The sequence below is a fragment of the Nicotiana attenuata genome, unplaced genomic scaffold (genome assembly GCF_001879085.1).
Source record: "Nicotiana attenuata strain UT unplaced genomic scaffold, NIATTr2, whole genome shotgun sequence".
Classification (NCBI taxonomy): domain Eukaryota; kingdom Viridiplantae; phylum Streptophyta; class Magnoliopsida; order Solanales; family Solanaceae; genus Nicotiana; species Nicotiana attenuata.
In genome coordinates, this window is record NW_017673012.1 from 27638 (window position 1) to 44146 (window position 16509).

Below are 16509 nucleotides of genomic sequence, written 5' to 3' on the forward strand. Positions count from 1 at the left end.
CCCCCCCCCCCCCCAAAAAAAAACCCAACCAAAACAAAAAGAAGAGATCAAGTTACAGAGAATATCTCTGGAGATCTATCCAATTCCACGTGACAGCACCATTGCCTTCTCTTATGACCGATAGTCACTCTTTTTCATAAGGGTTAATTTGTTTTATTCTTATAGTGTTGTTTTGCTTGTCACCCCTCCTCAGTATGGTTGCATATTACTAATCAATATTTGACTCTCGAACTGTTTGTTATAGTTTTTTTCTTTCAGTGGCAAAATGAATTGTCTGATAAATGCATCCCGGTAATCTATCTGATCAACTTTTTGACCGGTTCATGTAAACCACATAATTGTTGATTATGTCTTTTGGCAGAAGGTACTAACTCTCAACTTTCAGTAGTCTAAGGAAACTTAGTCACACAAGGATCTTGATAGGTAATTCCACCATCATGAGAAATGATAGCTTAAGCCTTAAACTTCTGCTCCTGCCAAAATAGCTAGGTTAGTACGCAAATGTATCTCAGTTATGCGAACAGATGTCCAGTTGAAAACGTAGAAGTCCTACAAACTTGTACAGGACACCATTATCTTATCGCAGTCCTAGATTTCCAAATAGTTCTTTTATGTTCTAACAGATTGGTGTCTTCTGACAGAATAGCTCGGTATTTATTCAATTCGGGCATAGCCCTTATTTGTGTACTTGCATCTTTATTCTTCTGTATGATATTGGAATCATTATCACTTTTGTTGTTTGAGATATTCCAGCTCGGTTTCATTTGTTCCCTTATGTGGTAGTTCAAACAATTTTTACGATCCTTCTACTGGTTCCTTTTGAAAAGCATATCCCCTTTTTGTTGAATTTGTAATACTACTAGTTATATTCTGGCTCTTTTTAAACATTTGAAGTTGTTTTCTCAGGACTTGTGAAATATGCTGTTCTATTGCGCGCAATGTTGTTGGTCCAAATGATGTTGAGTCAGCACAGCAAACAAATGAATCCAATGCGTTGGCTACAAATGCAGCGTCTGCACCAGTATCATCAGCCACTTCAGAAACTCGAACTTGTTTGAATGGCCATCGGTTCTTGAATTTCCTCTTAGCTTGTATGGTATTCGCGTTTGTCATCTCTTGGCTCTTCCATTTTAACATCCCATCATAGATAGTATAGTAAAAAGTTCATGTGCCCCATGAAATTCCAAGGTAGTAAAGGCAAATGAAGGCTTATGATGGTAAAACACGTTTTTACGACTAGCTTTGGCAATATATCTACCTGCAGGGCAATATTTCATCTGTCTGCACCTAGATTTAGAAATCAATTTGTAAGAGTGTCATCGTCGATTTATTTACTATATTGCCCTTTGATCTCATGAAAATGCCAGCAGTTGTTTTAGTTTGTTATGTTCCAAATTTAAACTGAACCCCTTTTAATCCAAATTTAGGTAGTTGATTCCTGCATTTTCTTTATACCCAGTTCTTGTTTGGTTTTCGAGAAGTGGGGTGTTAATGACAAACAAGTAAGAGGACTTTTAAATTAATCTGAAGTTGGCAAAACTAGTTCAAGATTTAGATTGAATTCCAACTTGGAGCTCCATTTAGAGCCTGTTTGGAAAGCCACCTTGGAAATGGATTTGGGTGTAATTACACAGTTTGGCATGTTTGTTTGGCCAGGTAATTACTTTGTCAGCATGGAATTGGGTGTAATTGGAGGGGTGTAATTACACTCTCCAATTCTCAAGAGGAGGTGTGAATTGGTGGTAATTACACTGTGTAATTACAAGGTTGCCTTTTAGTTTCATTCTTTTTGTTTTTATTTTAATTTATTTTCTTGATAACTTTTTATTTCTATTATTTTAATTTTTTTAATTTTATTTTTAATTTTTAATTTCTTTTGAAATTTTAAATATATTTTTATTTGTACATTATTTATCTATCTTCACTTCTTGTGATTCCATAATTGCTTATATTTTATTTTTTATTTATTTTATTGTTCTATGTTTGAAACTACACCTCCTAATATTAGAAATAATGAGTCATTAATAACTTGGCATATAATGAATGATGCAATAAAAGTGGAATTCCGTTGTTGAATATTGTTATAAACTATTATGTTTCTTAATCTTAAGTTGCAGTGGGACTTACTATTATTATGTTGGAATTTGACATATGTTAACTATTTTATTTTTTTATTTTTGAAATTGTGTTATATCCATGGTTCCGATTTACTTGTTTTAGTAGTATTGGCTCACATTGCATGTTTTTTTTGTTAGAATTGATAGATTAGTTTTGCCAAATATTTGAATAATATTATGACACTATATTATAAATATTAATTTATTTTGTCAATCGTGAATTCCATGATATTCTTACAAAACGTATATTTTTAGTTTTTGCAAGTATCTAAACTAAATATTATTATTTTAAAATATATATATAAATTATTTTTACAATATAATTTATAATTATACTCTTAAATATCAAATATAATATTATTTATACTTATAAAAATTTATTGGCATATATTTATTATATTAATTTGTAAGTTTTGATAATTACTTAATTTAAAATTTAATCTAACAGTGTAATTATACATGTGCAACCAAACAGTAAACTTGTAATTACACTGTAATTACACTATGACAAACAAACATGTCGTCGTAATTACACAACTGTATAATTACTAGGCTGTGTAATTACACCAATTCCAATTACAGGGTGGCTTTCCAAACGGACTCTTACAGTTATCTATGCACAGAATAGATAGATCCACTTGTACTTAATTTGTAGGCAATGCATGGTTTTTCTGAGGATATTTTTGCTTTTATATATTGCAACTAGGGGTGTCCCGAAAACCGAATCAAATCGACACAAAAAAAAAAAACGATAATATTTTGGTTTCATTTAATTTTGGTTTTAAATTTTAAAAGCCGACCAAATTTGGTTTGGTTTTGGTTTTAAGTAAAAAGACAACTGAAAAATCAAACCAAACCGACTTTTAAAAGTACTTATTTAAAACTTTATTATAAACAGTTAACGCAGTTCAACCTGCAATCCAATCGTAAATCCTCATTTCTCGTACACAACGTTTTAAGTAGGCGCTTGGACATAAAAATTGTAATTTTTGAAAAAAAAAGTAGTATTAGAGTTTAGTTGAGAATTGGTATTTGAAATTTGTAATAATAATTGGACATATATGTCATTTGAAAAAATGTTGCAGCTTTGTGAGAGAAAAAAATTGAAAAATTTGAAAAATTTATTTTCAAAAATTTTTCAAAACTTACAATTTGTTTTGGACAAACGCATTTTTGAAAGAAAAAAAAATCAAAAAAAGAATTTTTTTTATGGACAAACGGGTCCTAAGACTTTGTGCTAGTTTCCCATATTCTTCAATATACCTTTTTCTAGAAGTAAATGTCATTTCATCCTTTTGGAGACATATTTTAATTATAAAGTGATTTCATCTAAATTATTCAAGATTTTAAAAGTAAAACATTATGGGCTTAGTAAATCAGGGTCTAAACTTATCAAATGACACACTTTTCTTTTTCTTTCCCCAGATTTGTTTATCCAAAGAGTAAATGTTAAACAGTGTTCTCTGAGCTACAGTGTAACTTTGGTCCCTTTTTATTACAGTTCAAAATATTTTTTTAATCTTTAAGGACTTTACTGATGGGAGCAAACTCTGTTGTTTGTAAAAGAAAAAACAAAGATAAGACAAAACAAAAGTGGAAAAGTCAAAGGAAGAAATAAATAAAAAGAGAAGAAAGAGATATGTGAAAAAAGACAAAGAAAGAAAGGAAGTCAGAATGAAAAGACTGTAAAATATGAATGAATTAAATTGGTTTACAATCACGGTGTTGTCCTGCCGCATGTTCACATTTTGCTGAAGATTTCAACTGCTTCCTCTTCCTATAAATAGGCATCCTTTCTCAGTTGCAATTCATCCCTAAACTTTTCTTTTTCTTCAATTAATAAAGAGTTATTCTTTGTGTGACCGTGGAGTAGGCAAAAATTGCCAAACCACGTAATTCTTGTCTTGTCTTGTGCAATTTATTATTTTTCTGTTTTAAATATATTTTTTCCTTTCTATTAGCCGGACACGCTTCCTAACAATTTGTATCAGAGCACAACAATGTAATTTTGGTAGAAAAATACGGTATTGGTGCAGGTACTATTCACAAGAATAGTGCGACACTATTGATCATCAATATTAATACTATTCACAATAGTGAAGTACCATTCATTAATAGTGATAGTATTGTTCACCAATAATGATTATTGTCTGCCTTATACGGTTGGGACATTTTTTCTTACACCGACTAGTATTTGCGGTTACTATTCATAGGCACTATTCATATAAAAAAATTGTGAAAAAGGGCATCGGAAGAAGGGAAGGTTAAGATTGACAAGTTCAATGGCAAAGATTTTGGATTCTAAAAAGTACAAAATAGAGGATTATTTGTACCAGAAAAAATTACACTTACCTCTGACTCGGTAAAACCAGAGAATATGGCCAAAGCGGATTGGGATCTATTAGATTTGCCAAGCTCTTAGTGTGATTCGTTTGACGCTAACATGAAATGTAGCATTTAACATCATTAATGAGAAGCCACTGCAGCCTTGATGAAGGCGTTATCAAATATGTACGAGAAGCCATCTGCTTCAAATAAAGTCTATTTGATACGTCGATTGTTCAACCTAAAGATGACATAAGGCGGATCTGTTATAGAGCATATCAATGAGTTTAATGTAAGATTAACTCAGTTGAGTTCTGTTAACATTTGATGACGAAGTCAGGGCGTTGATTCAACTATCATCTCTACCAGAAAGTTGGTCTACAACAGTAACTGCAGTTAGCAGTTCATCAGGTAGTACCAAACTTAAATTGGATTATATTAGAGACTTGGTTCTAAGCGAAGATATTCGTCAGAGAGAATAAAGTGATTCCTCGGGATCTGCTTTTAATACTGAAAGCAAGGGGAGAAGCAGCCAAAGAGGACAAAGTCATGGTCGTTGCAAATCAAAGTCAAGGAGAAGAGGGTAATCCAAGAATCGCAAAGACATTACTTGTTGGAATTGCGATAAAAAGGGTTATAATAGTAGCCAATGTAGAGAGCCAAAGAAGAAGAAGAACGATCAATACAAGGATGATAATTTAGCAAATGAAATTGCTGAACAAGTCGGTGATGCACTAATTGTTGTGCAGAAAGTCCTGTCCGAATGATTCTGGACTCAGGTGCATCCTTCCACTCTACCTCAGGAAAAAAATTATTGCATAATTATATTACTGGAAAATTCAGAAAGGTTTATCTAGTAGACGACGAAGCTTTAGATATTGTCGGGAAAGGTGAAGTCCATATAAAGACTTCACAAGACACGTTGTGGATATTATGAAATGCCCGACATGTTTCTGGCCTCAAGAAAAATCTGATATCATGGATCAGATTGACAATAAAGGATACACAACAGTATTCGGTGACGGATCGTGAAAGATAACCAAAGAAAATTTGGTTGTGGCACGAGGCTTCAAGAAAGGAACACTGTATGCAACCACAATGAGAGATACAATAGCAGTAGTTGACCTGGTCGTGACACAACATTGTGGCCGGATGCTCGAAAATATGAGTAAAAAGGGAATGAAGTTGCTGACATCCAAGGAAAAGTTGCCAAACATCAACCATGTTGAATTAGATTTATGCGAAGATTGCATTTACGAGAAACAAAAGAGAGGTAGTCACCTTCATCGATGATTTCACGAGAAAGGTATGGGTTTATTTTTTGAAAAATAAATCTGATGTGTTTCTTCTCTTTAAAAAGATGAAAAGCTGAAGTTGAAAATCAGACAAGCCTAAAGTTAAAATGTCTGAAGTCTAACAATGCGGAGAGTATGATAGTTAAGAGTTCAAAGCATTCTGCTCGGATAATGGGATCAGAATGACCAAGACAGTCCTTGGATTAACGGAACAAAATGGCATTGCTGAGAGGATGAACAAAACCCTTAATGAACGAGCCAGAAGTATGAGAATACATTATGGGTTGCCGAAGTATTTTTGGGTCGAGGCTGTTCACACGGCAGCTTACCTCATAAATAGAGGACCCTCTGTACCGACGAATTTTGAAATTCCTGAGGAGGTATGGACAAGAAATGAGGTAACTCTCTCACATCTGAAAATCTTTGTGTTGTTTATGTGCATGTAAACTCTAATGATAGAGATAAGCTTGATCCTAAAGCCAAGAAATATTTCTTTATTGGCTATGATGATGATAATTTTGGTTATCGGTTTTGGGAGATCAGAATAGAAAGATCTTAGGTCACATTCAATGAAAATGTGAAGTACAAGGACAAACTTGGAGTAGAACCAACCAGCACTAGCATACAGATATCCAAAACAGTTGAGTTAAAAGAAATCTCAGAAACTGGAGTGTCTAGAGGGATTATAACTGATTCTGAAATTAAAGATGCAGAACCAGAAGCTGAATTTATATCAAAATCAGAACCAGAACAAGAACAAGAGATAGAATCAGATGCAGAATCAAATATGAAGTCAGAATTTGAATTAAATTCGGGATTAGTTACTCCTGAACATATATTAAGGAGATCTAAAAGAGTCACGAATGCTCTAGATAGGTTAACTTCATCTCTCCGCTATTTATTTCTGATTGATGCTAGAGAACCATAGCATTTTGTTGAAGCAATGCGGGTGATAAACTCTAATAAGTAGAAGCTAGCCATGAAAGAAGACATGAATTCTCTTCAAAAGAATAAGACATGGATACTTACAGAGTTACCAAAAGGAAAGAAGGTATTGCAAAACAAGTGGGTGTGCATGGTCAAGAAAGAGCATGATGGAAAGAAGAGATACAAAGCACGATTAGTAGTAAAATTATTTCAGCAGAATGAAGGAATTGACTACATCGAGATCTTCTCTCCTATAGTCAAATTAACTACTAGCAGGTTGGTAATAAGTATCGTAGCTACAGAAAATTTGCATTTGGAGCACTAGATGTTAAAATTGCTTTCTTGCATGGTGACCTTGAAGAAGAATTCTACATGAATCAACTTGAAGGTCTCCAAGTTTCTGGTAAAGAAAACCTTGCGTGTAAGTTGAAGAAGGGTTTGTACGGTTTGAAACAATCTCTTCGGCAATGGTACAAGAATTTTGATGGATTCATGCATAACAATGGTTTCACACGATGTTGAGATGAACTATTGCTGTTATATCAAAAATCTTGACGAATCTTGTATCATTTTACTGTTGTACATTGATGATATGCTAAGTGCAGGATCTAGCATAAAGGAGATCAACAGGGTTAAGCAACAATTAGCGGAGGAGTTTGAAATGAAAGATTTAGGACCAGCTAAGCAAATGCTTGGATGGGGATTAGCAGAAGCAGGTATGAATGACCTTAAAGTCGTCTCAAGAAAAGTACATACAAAAGGTACTAAGCAGGTTCAGTCCTCATGATGCAAAGATCAGAAGCACTCCAGTCGGAAACCATCTTAATCTGTTAAAGGACCAATCACCAAAGACAGATGAAGAAAGGAAGTACATGTCCAAAGTTCCATATGCCTCAGCAGTAGGAAGTTTGATGTATGCTATGGTTTGTACTAGACCTGACATAGCCCATGCAGTTGAAGTAGTCAGTAGATACATGTCAAATCCAGGAAAGGAACATTGGGAAAGTGTAAAATGGATATTGCGTTATCTCAAAGGCACCTTAGGTATGAAACTTTATTTTAAAAAGAGTAATATTATCTTAGAAGGTTTTACTGATGTAAATTTAGGCGGCGATCTGGATAGTCGAAAAAGTACCATATGCTATGTATTCACCTCAGGCGGTACTGCTGTTAGCTAGATGTCCAGACTTCAGAAAAGTGTTGCTCTATCTACCATAGAAGCAGAGTACATGGCAACATCAGAAGCTAGAAAGGAGATGATTTGGCTCAAGAATTTTCTTAAAGAGCTAGGTAAAGAGCAGGATAATTGTGAGCTTTTCACCGATAGCCAGAGTGCAATTCATCTTGCTAAGAATCCAGTGTTTCATGCAAGATCGAAGCATATCCAGCTGAGGTATCATCATATCCGAGAGTTGATAAGTGAAGGAACTCTTTCCCTACAGAAGATACCAGGATCGAAGAAGCCATCAGACATGTTGACCAAAGTTGTCGGTGTTGACAAACTGAGGTTGTGCACTGCCTCAGTAGTCTTCAAGATTGATAATGTGAAGGCGCCACACCTGAGATTAGCAAAAATCGACTTATTTTGAGAAGTGTTTTTTTCTCAAAAGTACTTTTGGTGTGAATCGGTTTCTGTTTGGCTAATTAATTTAAAAAACACTTCTGAGCAGCAATTAGTGTTTGGTCAAGCTTTTTAAAACTTCTTCTAAGTGTATTTTTCTCAAAGGTGCTTTTAAAGAAAATATTTTTGGAAAGAAGCTACTTTTTTCTGCTTCTCCAAAACTGCTTCTGTTTCTGCTCAAACACTCTTTTTCTTCTAAAAGCTTGGCCAAACACTTCAACTTTAAAAAAAAAGCACATTTATAAAAAAAAAGTACTTTTGGATTTGAAGAAGCTTGGCCAAACAGGATAATATCTTGCTTCATTGTCCAATTCCGTTTGGAGACGTGCTCAAAACATGAACCGTATAAGGTATAAATTATGAAACAGTGTAAACTTCAATGAAAATTTAGTAAAAATGAGATACTTCTTCCGTCCTAAAAAGATGATGTGGTTATTACATCTAATTCGCAGATCAATTTTTATTTTTGAAATATCTTACATTTTTTAAGAGAACAATACAAGTAAAATTTTACATTAAAAAACTTAATTTTTAGATATTATTATTCTTTTGGGACAAAAAGCTTTAAGAAAATGACAAAATTGGTCCATTAAGTTTAGGAGTAGATTTAACATAGTTCCTTAAATATACTCTGAGCAATTTTGGTCTCTTAAGTTTGCCATAAGTGAGCATATTTGATTTTACTCAAATTTTTAACAAATTATGGCTATTAGATTTAACAAAAATGGTGTAAAAAAGATTTAACATAGAAGAGAAAATTGGAGGTCTAATTTTTATATTTTTTGCTATTTTGATATATTTCTCGTGTAGTGCAGTTTCTTGAAGTGTATTTTTTATTATTTTTGGTATATTCTATTATTTTGTGCAGCTTGTTATTTTGCAATTTGTCCTAGTATTTCTAGTTAAATCCTTTTTTCTTAGTTCCTATTAAATCTAGCCGGCAGTATTTGTTAAATATTTGATGAAGATCAAAGGTGCTCAATTTTATCAAACTTAACGGACTAAAACCGCTTACAAGTATATTTAAAGGACTACTGTAAATCTAATCCCAAATTTAAGGGACTGGTTTGTCATTTCCTCGAGATAGCAACATTCGTACTATTGGTAGACAAGTTAAGGACATCACATTAACATTATTTACACCTCAAAACCCTCACAGTCTGTTCTTGCGCCTCTTATTCTTTCGTCTCTGCTTCATAGGTTTTACGTTTCCTCCGCAGGAAACAACTTACTCCAAGATTTTCTTTCTTTAAACAAACAAAGGGTATGCAAATATCTTATAAAGTTCTTATTTGGTTTTGGGTTTTAATTTTTACATGTATCTAATCTTTCTTCACTCTTTTCAGTTCTAATGGCTGCTGCTTCCGACATGGAAAAAGAACAGGTTTTAGTTTTCTTCTTTTCACTTTATACTATTTTTGTATCCACCTTGAAGGGTGTCTATTTCGGATCTATTAAATCTTGGGTTCTTTTAATTTTTGGGTGAGAGCAGATATTTGCTATGGCAGAGAAAGAGATGGAGTATAGAGTGGAGATGTTTAACAAGTATGTACCTCTTAGCTTTTTTGAATGTTTTGAAGTATACCCATTTGCATAATTTTGCTGATACTAGCAAATTGTACAAGGAGTCAAAAAAGAACTAGGTGATTTTTTGCCATTTGCTAGTAGGCAGAGTTACTAGGTACATGTGCTAGTGAGGGGCAGTAGGTACCCGGCAAAATAGTGCAAACTGGCCCGGATACTTACAAGATCAAATAGAAAAGTTTAGTCAATGTGTGGTGTTGATGAATTGAAGTTTCACACTTGTAATTTACATGAACTAAATGATTGGTGCACGATTGTATGCTATACTTAGTTATACTATTTTTTCACTACTAACATTTGGGTTGTGAGCGGGGATCGGTGGTATCTGTCCTTTTGACACCAAAAAGTCCAAAATAAAATTGGAGAGGAAAACCTGATGTGATTTGTGTAAACCACCTTAAACTAGTTAGAGAGATGACACTCCTGCTTCTTTATTTTATAAGTTTTATGTGCACCCTTACTCATATGACCTAGTAGTTCTTTTTCTTGGGACAAGCACACAAAAATATTTTGTTGAGGATGGTGCAAGATTCGAATTCTGTCGAATTCTGTAAACCGCTTCATATGAAAGCACTGTCATGGAATGGACACCTTTCTTTGTTTATTTTAGGTCTTTAAGTGTGTAAACATGCCCCGATCTAGTCCCTCGAGAGGTGCTGTGGGAACACGACAAATGCTAATGTATAAGACATGCTACAAAGCACTTAATATGATGTTTGGAAGTTATTTTTGTTACTCTGCATGAAGGTAGAGTTAGCTGTTGTCTTGTTTTGGTTTTAACTTGCTGGACTCTAGTTGCATTTCTCATCCTACCTACTTCTTTAATTTCTTACCTGCTCTCTTTTCATTTTAAAACTATAATTCAGGCTTACGCATACATGTTTCAACAAATGCGTGGAGAACAAGTATGTTACTCTACTCATTCTCCTTTATCCTTCTGGCCTAATATGAGTTTTGTGCATTACTTTCTCAGGACTTGGTTTCGTGGCTGACATTCCATTGTGAATGGCTTTTCAGGTACAAGGACTCGGAGTTGAACATGGGTGAAAACAGTTGTATTGACAAATGTGTTTCAAAGTACTGGCAGGTAAACAATGGATGTGCTTTGTTACCTCAATAAAGCTTGAAGCTGACCTGATACCACGTAATAAATACACATTGGTTTTGTGTGTATGGTTTCACATAACATGCTTATATGCACTTGTTTATGTTTTAGAGTGGAAATTTCGGTAGTCTGAGTTTGTACTGCGTAATGTTTGTTTTTCATGTAACATGCGTGCGTGATATATGATTTAATCAACTAGAGCTCTATGCATATCCATTTCACCTAAAACTAAATACATTTTCTTTTTAAGGCAAATTAGGAGTTCTCTGAACTAGAGTTTCTGTAAGGCCCAACTTATAGCTTGTTTGGCCAAGTTTTTTTTTTGTTGCCAAGAGTGCTTTTTTTAGCCAAAAATGCTTTTTTCCCCAAGCTTTTGAAGGAAAAAAGCACTTTTGGCTAAAAAAAAGTATTTTTGGCGGAAAAAAAAACACTTTTTTCACCATCTAGACTAGTAGCCTATTTGGCCAAGCTTGTCCAAGGTCAAAAGTACTTTTTTCCAAAGTTGAGGTGTTTGGTCAAGCTTTTGGAAGGAAAAAAAGTGCTTTGAGTAGAAGCAGAAAAAAGTAGCTTCTCCCAAAATCTCTTTTTTTAAAAGTGTTTTTTAGAAAATACATTTAGAAGCACTTTTTAAAAGTTTGGCCAAATACTAATTGTTGTTCAAAAGTACTTTTCAAATTGATTAACCAAACACAAACTGCTTCTCAGCGAAAGTACTTTTTTGAAAAGTGCTTTTCAAAAAGCACTTTTCAAAATAAGCTGATTTTAGAAGGCTGGCCAAATAGGCTATTGTCCAACCTGGACATACCGTCTATGACAAGAAAGTGCATGATCAAACCGGTGTTTCGAAAAGTGACTGCTTCAGCGAGCAGACAGGCGCCTAGTAGGTAAACAAAAGCAAACACTTCTGTCTTAGAAGTGCAGTCGAAGCGAGAAGCGAGGGGAGCATGCGCTTTAGGGGAAAAATCAATTTAATGGGTTGAATTTAAGGCAAACAACAAAGGGGTCAAGTTCTTTTACTGAAACAAACTTCACAGCTAGGTTTTTTTCAGTCCCTTCTCCATTTCTTCTTCAAGCTTATTGAGGGTTCTTCTAGGTATGATTTGATTTCTTTTCTTCTTTCTTCTGTGATTTCTTAAGGGTGGGGATATGCTACCCAATTTTTTTCTTCTCCTTCTTATTCTTCTTCTAATCTTCTTTTTCTTTCGTGATGTCTGAACCATGGGGATATGATGTCCATTCTGTTTTTCTTTGGTTCTTCTTCTTCTGTAATGTGATCGTGGGATATGCTGCCCCAAAATTTTCAGATTATCAATTTGAATTAAAGTACCTTTGGGCAGCATATCCCCACGGTTCAGACATCACAGAAGAAGAACCGAAGAAGAAAAAAGTTTTGGGCTGTATATCCCCACGGGCTTTTTTTTTTTGATAAGTAGTATATCCCACGCTTCAGACATCGCAAAAGAAGAAAAGAACTTATACCTTGAAGAAGCTTTGACGAAAAGGCTGAAAAAACCTAGATGTTAGTATGTTTCATAAAAGGAGAAATTGACCCCTTCGCCTAAATTCGACCCATTAAACTAATTTTTCCCCTTAAATGCATGCTCTTTTCACTTCGATTGCGCTTCGCGCTTCTTGGACTTTGTTTACCTGCTACACTTTGAATGACTGAAGCATCTACTTTCTTCACATGGCTTCGCTCTGTAAGGGGCCACTTTTCTAAACACTAGTCTGTCTAATGCAAATTGGTCAACCTTTCCTGGACAGCTTGAGTAGTTATAAACTCTGAAGAGATGAGTAATCTTTTCTATTGACAAATGATGCTGCTTTAGGAAGATTTCTTTGGTTTAATCATGATAGGTTTTTTAAAGTTCTTTTTCTCCATTTCACATGTCAGTACTAAAAAGGTATATCTCGACCAAATTACTACTCCCTCTGTTTCAATTTAAATGGCTACTTTCCTTGTTAGTCTGTCCCAAAAAGAATGACACAAATCTATATTTGTAAACAATTTAACTTTCAACTTTTCGTTTTACTCACTTTATCCTTAATGAGAAGCTTTTATAGCCATACGAATGTTATGGCTTCACAAAGCTTTTGCCTCTTAAACTTTTAGGACCACATATTTCAAAAATCATTCTTTTTTTTTCTCTTAAACTTTGTGCCAACTCAAACTACATCATCTAAATTGGAACGGAGGGAGTAGAATAGAACAAATGGCTCCCACTACTAAAAGTGGATTAAATGTGGATTTTGACATCTTTATAATTTCTGAAGGGAATGAACGGGTTAGACAGGAGAAAAATATGCACTGTTTTGCAGTTCATGCGGGATACATCAGGGTATATACACTTGTTCATGCACCTTTGCTTACCCCCTGTAGGCCCCGGCTCACCGGTTATTGGTTACAAATTATGAACGTCAAAGTAAAGGTGGATGAAATCATTGATCTTTATTGATCAGATGACAACTCTTGATGACAAGAAGAATAAACAAACTTCCTAAACTAACTCCTTCAACAAAGGAGTCTGATTAGAAGCTAAACCATGAATGAACAACTTAAACAACCTAACAATAAAAGAAACAATCCTAAGAAACTACTAAGGAAAAGGTCAAACAGTAACATGTGTGCTAATATTCCCCCCCCCCCCCCCCCCCCCCAAGGTAAGTAGTGTGCAACAAAACTTAACTTGATGCTGTCAAAAGATGGTTTAGGAAGAGCCTTTGTGAGAGTGTCAGCTAGTTGATCTGCAACATGTGTTCAACTTGAACTTGTTTATGCTATGATTGCTTTAGAACATAAAGAAATCCACTTCAATGTGTTACGCTTGACTTTGGAAGACAAGATTTTCACACAAGTATGTGGCGCCATATTATCACAGTAAATAGTTGGAACTTTTTTTCTTAATTATCGGGTGAGGGGAAGGGAAAATGAACCTCGACCAACAAGGTAGAAGTTCAGGTAGCCAACCAATTAAGTACTAAGATTTTGCTAAATAGTTGGAACTTTGTGAAGTTGAGTTGCACTCTGCTAAAAGGTTCTTTACCCAGGTCATTTCACCAATGCACTTGCAACAGCTCAATGTTCAGTTTTGTAAGAGGAGCCAGTTATGTGTTTTGTTCTTGGAGGAACGACTAACAGGATTATGGCAAAAAAAAAACAGAAGATAACAGTTGAGACTCTATCGATGACATTCCCAGCCTAATCCGCATCATAATACATATAGCACGATTGCTATCACTCATGTTTTCATCACGCAATATGTCATTGATCTAGTCGGTTGGAACAGAATAATGCCTTCTCAACTTTGAAGTACTAAAACACCTAGAAAATTATTGAAATTGCTCTCGGTTCTCATCGTGCTCCTTGTTGGAGATTTGCAAAAGATACAATTGAGATGGATCTTGTATCCTTAAATAAATACTAGCCCTAAACTGTTATATGGAATGTTTTTCAATTATATGACGTATATATATGAAAGACACTTAACATTTGGCAAAATGCATTTTGGCTTTGATCTAACCAAATATATACTTAAAGTTACAAATATATTGAATTCTGATATTGAATTTTGAGCTTAAATTCATACAAAAATTTGGCAGTTAGTGTCTTGTTGGGATTTCCAAGTTATTCATTGAGATTTACTTTGAGCATATTATCATCATTCAGTTTTTTGATTTCTTCCTCATTTTTCATCCCATCATGATGTCTGAAGATTTGAATTTTGTGCTCCAATTTTAGTTTTTTACTATTTGGGACTCATGGGTCTTATTACCTGTGTTATAAGCATGACTTTCAATGATTTGTTAACTGCTTTGACATTTTCTTTAGTTGATAACCTTCCACATTGGTCGCATGCTGTAGGGAAGAACACAATTGTAACAGATATTGAAGCTAGGAATTCTCCCCAAAAAACAATATTCTACAAGTTATGGATAATATGGATACTCTATTATCGGTCATCGAACCCATTTTTTATCCTTATTAAATATGGGTGAGTCGTATTTTATCCGGTGTTGGTTAACCCCTTTGCAACCTGCCCACATCCAATCTGACCCGCCCATTTGCCAACACTACTCCCGTATATGTACTGCTGTTTGTAATGCTGCCCAACCTTTTCACCCGAGATTTTAGTGAACGTGAGGTGGCGATAATCTTTGATATTCATTACATCTTTTGTATCTCGTTTAGACAGTGCCCGAAGTTTGTGGTAGTTGCATTAGAACTTAATATTGGTTGGTATCTATGCTCCTGAAACTTCAAGTTAATTAGTTGAGGTTATGCTTCTTTTCTCTTCAAGATCCAACAATAACTAAGCACACCATTTTAATCTTTTTCTGCAGGTGACTAACCTAGTGGGGCAGCTTCTTGGGAACACTCGACCGATGTAACATTTTTCCATTGTCTACCTAATGGTTTTTGCATGATCTGTCAGCGATAGGAAGGAAGAAATTGATTGTGCTTGTTTTTATTGCTTAAAGAGTGGTTACAGCTCGAATACGTTTTACTATCTATATATTTAGAAATGTGTAACTTTCTTACTCCTTGTTAGGAAATATGATCTGAAGCAATGTCTAATGACTCTATTAATGATTTTTGGGTTACAATAAGTCAATTTCACTGTTATTAACAGCTTTTGGCCAGAATGTTGGAGCATCTCACTTGATGCAGATATCAATGTCTATGGTTTAGTAAATTTTTGTTCACCCTATTTCATCTGATTTTAGTTCTGTATTGTTCTCTTCAATCGATAGTATGCAGTGCGTCTCACGTGGTTTTGTGGGGATCTTCAAAATAGACAACACTTTGGTGTGGGAGTTGTGAGAATGTGTTTATAATAAGCTTTTTTTACACGAACATGTTCACAGGTACGTATCTGATGAGGTGTATCCAGTATTGATACATCCAGCTTTTCGTTGATTTAGCGAAAAATACCCACACGCATACTGTATCCATCCATTTGATACGGATATGTGAATACCAGTAAAAGTTCCATATAACTAAAGTTTATATACTTATTTGATAGTGAATGTTGAAGATTCATGTGTCACAGGGGGCATTCTAATATTCTGGGAGTTTGAGAAATCTTAAGTTGTGATTTGTGCCATCAATGGGAAATTAGCAAATCTACACTTATAAAATATATTAGTAGATAAGTGCATGGGGAGAACATAAAGTTTTGCCTCTTTCACTTAAGAGAAGGACTTGCATGACAAGAAAAAGAACATGTGTCGTAACCGCGGACAACTGCCCAAAGCACATACTCTAGAACTAATAGCTCGCGTTTTAAAATATATCCACAATATGAGTTTGGGCAAGTCATTCTTGGCTACAACGCAGATTCTTTATCTTCACACAAGATTTCTCTTGCTAGTCTTCTCCTTTGATCTTTATCTTCACACATAAGTATACTTGAACTCCAGCATACTATACTGGAGTTTCAGGATAAGTATGCTGGAACTCCAGCATAATATGATGGAGTTCCAGCATAAGTACACTAGAACTCCAGCATAAATACTGGAGTTCCAGCAAGTATA

General features: G+C 34.7%; 2 protein-coding genes across 2 annotated transcripts in view; both read left to right on the top strand.

Moving 5' to 3' along the window:
• Positions 1 to 1439, top strand: part of LOC109215190 — a 4937-nt gene extending 3498 nt beyond the window's left edge. The window contains exon 2 of the mRNA XM_019379205.1: positions 907 to 1439. Coding sequence (XP_019234750.1) covers positions 907 to 1147 — 241 coding nt within the window. The 3' untranslated portion in view covers positions 1148 to 1439. The remainder of the gene's footprint in view (positions 1 to 906) is intronic.
• A 7966-nt stretch (positions 1440 to 9405) lies between these two features.
• On the top strand, positions 9406 to 15678 carry LOC109215189 (mitochondrial import inner membrane translocase subunit TIM10-like). Its single transcript, XM_019379204.1, has 6 exons — positions 9406 to 9549; positions 9632 to 9669; positions 9778 to 9830; positions 10736 to 10774; positions 10887 to 10956; positions 15316 to 15678. Exons 2-6 carry the CDS (start codon positions 9637 to 9639, stop codon positions 15361 to 15363), a joined length of 243 nt encoding a protein of 80 aa, XP_019234749.1. The 5' UTR covers positions 9406 to 9549; positions 9632 to 9636; the 3' UTR covers positions 15364 to 15678.
• The last annotated feature ends 831 nt before the right edge of the window (positions 15679 to 16509 follow it).

Coding starts and splice junctions, on each gene's coding strand:
- LOC109215189 (XM_019379204.1), top strand. CDS start 9,637: ATGGCTGCTGCTTCCGACATGGAAAAAGAACAG. Junction 10,775..10,886: donor AACAAATGCGTGGAGAACAA/GTATGTTACTCT, acceptor ATGGCTTTTCAG/GTACAAGGACTCGGAGTTGA. Junction 10,957..15,315: donor GTGTTTCAAAGTACTGGCAG/GTAAACAATGGA, acceptor CTTTTTCTGCAG/GTGACTAACCTAGTGGGGCA.